Source organism: Pollicipes pollicipes, unplaced genomic scaffold (genome assembly GCF_011947565.3).
Source record: "Pollicipes pollicipes isolate AB1234 unplaced genomic scaffold, Ppol_2.1 Scaffold_6138;HRSCAF=7277_pilon_pilon_pilon, whole genome shotgun sequence".
NCBI classification, from domain to species: domain Eukaryota; kingdom Metazoa; phylum Arthropoda; class Thecostraca; order Pollicipedomorpha; family Pollicipedidae; genus Pollicipes; species Pollicipes pollicipes.
This window is the reverse complement of record NW_023596818.1, coordinates 32803146-32809435: the sequence shown is the minus strand read 5'-3', so window position 1 is coordinate 32809435 and position 6290 is coordinate 32803146. Positions and strand designations below refer to the sequence as shown.

The following is a 6290-nucleotide window of genomic DNA, read 5'->3' as shown; positions in this document are numbered from 1 at the left end:
GCGTGATCCTGCACAACCAAGTGGACGACAATCTAGAGCCTTTGCTTTACTTCGCACCACACAATTTTTGGCGGCATCCACGCAGTGTTGCGATACACCTGGGCATCAACAAGGTAATGTACATTTTGTCACATTGATAGGAAGCATTATTCCGGGTCCGACAATCGTCAGGTGAGACCCAGAAATCAAGAATAAAACGGCAGTTTGTTTCGATACATTACCAGAGCCTTCTTCTGGTTGACGTAATTTGTTTTGAATTAAATGCATTGGAGCCGGTGTTTGCCGTTTAGTGGATGGCATAAGGTATTGGCGGATGGTCGCAACACGTCCTGGTGAGGCGGCACATCGCGAGGACTTCAAATTAAGCGGTCATTGGGAAACGGGTCTGGCGTGTTTGACACCGAAGAGGCGGCCGCAGCTCACCGTTGTAGCCCCCCTGCCTAGAATGAACTGGGAATTCAGTCAGGGGCCTGTGCACAAATGCAATGTTAGTAGGTCATGCAGTCGTTAGATGAGAAGTGCCAAAAGTGGGCAAAGCAAAGTTCCCGCACCTTGAAACTTTGCACGTTGCGTATGAATGCCGAGTTCAGTTTCATCTGTCGTTAGGGTCCGATCGAATTTCATGCAATTACGGAGAAACGTAGGAACCGGATGAAGTAACGGAGGTGGGGACCGGAAAGGTCGCCAGGCGCTCCATAATCATCCAAATTTGCGTGAAACCTAATGAAACCGCAGGGTAGTGAGCAAAAAGTCTTCAAGACGCAATCCTCACTCCAAAATGTTGAACTATTATAAGTGTAGTGTACGCGAATGCACGAGCGGTGATTTCGTAACACTGACCTTTCTGTAGTATTAGTTCACCACTATGGCGTACCAGCGTCCTCAGCACTACGCGAAATACAGTCTTCCGGTGAACCTTGGTTTGTGAGGTTTTGTACGCAGCTGTCACGTCAAGCCGCGCGTGGCGAACATTACGGTAAGCTCCTGGGATGTCTCCATATCCTCTGCCGAGTAGGCATTTCGGGTACCATTCCAGTGCCATCAACTCCCAAGAAATGATAGCGCCATGAGCAGCACTTGCGATACTTTGCGCGGACACCTCGAGACACTATTGACCATTGATGGTGATGTGCAAGTTAAATCTGTTTTCGCTCCTTGTGTTTTCCCTTGACACATCGGGGGCTCCTTCTCCTACTTAGAGAAGATCGGCCAAATCCGGGGAGAAACCCGCTCACTGACGTTTTTTAACCGCAGGCTTCTTCATTTCTCATCGTTCAGGCCCCCGTTTCCTTTTACTTGTTTACATAATTACGCCCCTGCTTGCGACTGAAGACCGGGCAAAAGTTTTGCGCCGTCCTACATGAGCGTAACTCTACAGTTCACTTGAATGCAGCTGCATCTACAGACTACAGCCCGCGAGAGGGCTTTCCGATGACTGGGTTTAATCACTAGCAGAACAGCAAATTGGGTTGCATAGGCAGTAAATGTTGTTTCGTTAGGCTTGGGCATAACCACAGGGCTCTGGCCCTGTGCGTTTCTCAGCTGATCCGGACGAAGACAGATGATCGCTGCGCGTGTGCAGAAGGTGAAAGTGTGTTCTCATTTCTCAAGGCCCTAGAGCAGAACAGATCATTTCTGATGCTGCTTGTGTGGGGTGGTGGAGGGTTAAGCTCAGTTTTCTCTATTTAACCTTTTAGATGTCAGAAACACGATCTTCTCTTCTGCTCCTGCTCAGAAAACAACTGGCTGGTAAGCCCAGGTTTTTATATCATGTCACGTTGTGCTGCCTGTATTCACAAACTATAAGGTCATAGTTTCTGCATTGCTTTTGCCCATTTTCAGGCCGAGCAACAAAAACTTCTGGGTAAATCACACATACTGTTACCAGTAATATTAGAGAAAGGGATTGCACTTGATTAATCTCATCCGCACAAACACCTGAACTGTAACTCCGTTTCCATGAGGAAGGCTGATCGGTGATGTCAGAATGGTCATTGGTTAACTGTGTTTGTCACTAATTGGGCTCTGAGCATGGTTTGCCACATGTCTAATACATTATGTTCTATGTGTTTCGAAAATGAATTAGAAGATGTAAAGATCATTATTTTTTACAAGTAGTACACAGTCTACAATTTTTGGAGGAAGGTGGGCATCCATCAATCATGTCATACATAAAAGGGAAAGGGTTAATGGAGTGTAACAGAAGTGTTGCAATGCAGGGAGGTGAGGTTCTTGGCAGCCTAACATTACAGCCATATCTGGTTGTAAACCATGCAGAAATGGATTAAAAGAACTTGAAACTTAAGCTGGATGCAATTGGCTTCCTGTTTTGACAAGGAATGCATCTAGCAGAAGATGACAGGCATCCCTAACTTAATTAGATGCCAAACAGATGTTTCTTTTTGTTATGTCATTCTTGACACAGCAGTAGGGGAGGGGGACTATAATATACCCACCATAACCAATATGTAAGCAGTTGGAGAAGGGATGGCAACAATGATCCAAACAGATACCATAGTTTATAGGTAGCCCCATACATCATTGGGGATTCAATGCAAGAGCCTTCATGGGTTTCCATGTAGGGAGCCAATGTGTGCTGATCCATAATACTGGGACCCTGCTATGTTATGTTTCTCTGTGTGCATGAACAGTTAAACTTTTATAGTTTGTTTTGTCATATATGGTGTTAAAAAAGAAGCATGCTGGTGTGGCTCTTGGGGTTTGCCTGGATATTGTGTTTGTCTGACTTTATATTTTGGCATGCATTTGTTGTGCTTTATATGGTAATGTGGAATGTATGAAAAAGCAGAAAAAATCAATTTACGCGAAAGGAAAATGACGAGATATCAAACTAAAGGTACTAGTCAGCATATTCTCTGAGAACTGAGCTGTAGCTACATATCCCTCAAGATATTTTGATTTAGTTTTAATTTCTGGATAACTTGTACAGTATCAAGCTAGAAGATGATTATTGCATCATAAGTAGGTGATTATGCTTTGTACGTGACATCCATCTTGGGTGGGTTTGTTGAGGTTGGCTTCACATATTTTTATAGCTTTTGTTGTAGTAAACTGACTTGTATGATTATTTGGGTGTGTTATTCTTTGACATTTGTGTTGTTGACTCATTGACTCAGCTGTCTGTACCCTGTGTACTGATGCATTCACCTTGATAAAAATGTGCTATTAGTAAATTATCAGTATGTGTTATTGATGTGCTGCATGGACTGATCAAACAAAATACCTTTATTATAGTATATGCCCTGTAGCCCAATTGGCTTACCTTGTTGTCTTTAAAAGAAGTGCTCACTTAATCCCAAAAATTCCCAACCAGTCACACTATGATGTGACAATGCTACTGTCAACCAACAGAGCAAGCCCAGGACTTGTCATCACTGTCAGCAGTTTAGAAAATGAAGAGGTTCACATGGATTGCATGCATTCCTCAGTGGCGGTCCTTGGTGTTAATGTATTCAGACAATGGTGTGATGTCATGTATTGATTGACATCCCTGTGTGGTTGTTTTAAACCTTTCCTGAACTGTGATATTACTTCAATTATTATCATAGCTACATGGTATCACCAAAGGAAGACATCACCACCTCTCTTTGACACTTTGTCCCATCCCATTGTCAACAATAATTGCATTGTATGAGCAGGTTGACCATCAAAATGATCAGCTGGACATCCAAGCACCAGCAGCTCTCCTTTAGCATATAATCCCAGTGACACCCATGGCAGTATTGCATTGAGTCTTATCTTATGGAATATGCTCTTTTTGTGGTAATGTCTTCTTGTGATGAAATTTTTTGATGGTATTGAATAGGGTTGTCACTCTAGAACTAAAGAACAATCCTGCTGCTATGTGCTCATTGGGCCCAGTTGATAATGGTGGTATTCCACCAGATGTAAAGCATTGGTGGTGCACATGTCAGTGCTGAATCCATACTCCTGTTGTGGACATTGCTTTGCTTCCTGTGAGTTAAATGTGTTTTTAATGAAATCCCATGATGATGAAACATGCTCCTGATTTCAGAACTGAACATGAACCCCGTCAATGGGTTCTCAGCAGGCCTTATTGATGACAATGACATCTTCAAGTGGGAAGTTCTCATCATAGGCCCTTCAGACACACTTGTAAGTAATAATCCATCAGTTGGCTACAAATTGCCTTTTATAATAGTCCATATTCACTTTCTAGGCACAGAAGGTTTTGTCAGAACTGCCTCAACTTGTCTTAGAATATGTCACAGATCTGCTTGATGGGAACAAGTTGCATTCATGCCGTGGATGAGTTAAGTGCTTGTTCCAGCGAGGGCGGCTTCTTCAAGGCTCACCTTCACTTTCCGAAGGAATATCCCCATTGGCCTCCAAAGATGAAGTTCATCACCGAAGTGTGCCATCCTAACAGTGAGTATCATGTACATGTTTTTGTTGCAGTGTAATCAGTCCAGTGTGGCATAAAAGGTAGTGTCAGTTCTGGTCGGCAATGTCACGGACATCGACAATTACAATCATCTGTTCTCCAGAGCGTTCACAGCTCTGCTGGGTCAGCTACAAGACGTGGCCCAGTTTTTTCCTTCCAAAATGTGCTCACACTGACAGACTGGCATAAACTGTCTGTCTCGGCATTAGGTGTTGCTGCGATGACTTGACCGCTAACACGGAAAATAATGCCGAATCCGTCATCAGTGGTACTGTAAACCTTTTTTTTGAAGATTTTAAGCTTCATCCTTATTGTGAGGAAAGGCCCGTCGTGGCTATAGGAACGTTTTTAAAGCGGTTGAGTCGACCTTATTTTTTCATGACATGCATATGCACATATGCACATCACCGTCGGTGTTAAGAAATGGGGACGCCTATTCTCTCACCCTGCGTGGCCAAGCTTACCCCCACCCGCCCCCACGCCTCGTGACCACCACTCTGCGGCCAACAGTCGAGAAGAACGGTGACGTGTGCATCTCGATCCTGCACGAGCCCTGCGACGACACGTGCGGCTACGAGAAGGCGTCGGAGCGACGGCTGCCCGTGCACACGGTGGAGACGATTCTCATCTCGGTGATCTCCATGCTGGCCGACCCCAACGACGAAGGCCCGGCCAACGTGGACGCCGCTGTGAGTGTCGCCGTCCCGTGACCTGCGGTGGGGCGCGGTTGCGGCTGAGGTCAGTTGGAGGATGTCCTGGTCAGTCTGCGCGCGTGACCAGCGTCCAGCACGAGCACACTTCAGCTCGTCTGAGGCTAACAGGGCGGCATGCAGTGTGATTGTGGGATGACGTTTTCCTCCGTTTTTTTTTTTTTTACAAAACTTCATGCCGTACTTCTCGGTGGCGCATTTCTTTGGATACGAAATGTCATATTGCATGCTTTGACGTTCTCCATTTGCACTCAAATTTGCCTACGCGCAAGTTGACGTGCGAATAGATCTTTGTATATAAATTTGGAACGCGCAATACGAACCGCCACATATTGACGTGCTCGTGTAACTCCATAAACGTGCTTCTGGTTTGTCATGCGCGCAATTTATTGCATCCTGTTTCATCTTACGGGCATTCGTACGTGTCACTATCCCCGTATATGCAATGCGCGTAGCAGCTTTGCGTATTTGCAGTCTTTCGCATCCATTTTCTGCGTAACACATTTCATCGCGGCAGTCTTAGGCTTCACTTCGGAGATAATCGAAAATGGATGAAAAGTCGACCAAATTATTGAGTCATAGTAGAATTGATTCCTCACATTTATGTACCTGGGGCGGAGTTGGAGTCCCCGCAGGGGCACCGGCTTCGGCCGGTGTAGGGGACTAGCGCCCCCTCGGGTGCCAGCTCCGGTAACGGGTGGACAGCGCAAGCTGTTCCTGTCAGGGCGTAGCGACCCTGCCGGCACGTGAGCTCCTGCTCCTTGTCCCGCCCGTTCCCTCCACATTACCCACACTCCCGCATCCGACCCTATCACCACTCCTCATCCTCGTTTTATCGGGGTGCCGTGCGTGTCGTGCGGGTTAGTCACGGCGCGTCCCAACACTCCGCTTTGGCCAGGATATCCGGGGTCGTGGGGGCCCGTGGGGCCCCACACGGGTCTAGCGGCTTGTCGCTCGCGGTGCCGTTGGGTGCTCTTTGCGGGTTTCCGCTTGGGGCGCCTGGCCACGCGCAGCGGCTTAAGGGGTCAAGGGGCGGCGGCGCTGAACCACGGTTAGGACGGGGAGGGGTGTCCCCGGTTACACCTGGCCGTGTGGGAGGCGTCGCTCGCCCCGTATAGCACCGGGGTAGTCCTGGCGGTGACCAGCTCCCGAGG

At 47.0% G+C, this 6290-nt stretch overlaps 1 protein-coding gene across 1 annotated transcript; it reads left to right on the top strand.

Annotated features, from left to right (window-relative positions):
• The first annotated feature begins 905 nt into the window (after positions 1-905).
• LOC119105822 (ubiquitin-conjugating enzyme E2 G1) lies at positions 906-6063 on the top strand. The gene is made up of 4 exons (XM_037229357.1): positions 906-976; positions 4037-4137; positions 4313-4410; positions 4937-6063. The coding sequence occupies exons 3-4, from the start codon at positions 4377-4379 to the stop codon at positions 5134-5136; spliced, it is 234 nt and encodes a 77-aa protein (XP_037085252.1). The 5' UTR covers positions 906-976; positions 4037-4137; positions 4313-4376; the 3' UTR covers positions 5137-6063.
• The last annotated feature ends 227 nt before the right edge of the window (positions 6064-6290 follow it).

Excerpts from the sequence above, each read along its gene's own strand:
- LOC119105822 (XM_037229357.1), top strand. The coding sequence starts at position 4,377 with ATGAAGTTCATCACCGAAGTGTGCCATCCTAACA. Across the intron at positions 4,411-4,936 it reads CGAAGTGTGCCATCCTAACA|TCGAGAAGAACGGTGACGTG; the intron begins GTGAGTATCATG and ends TGCGGCCAACAG.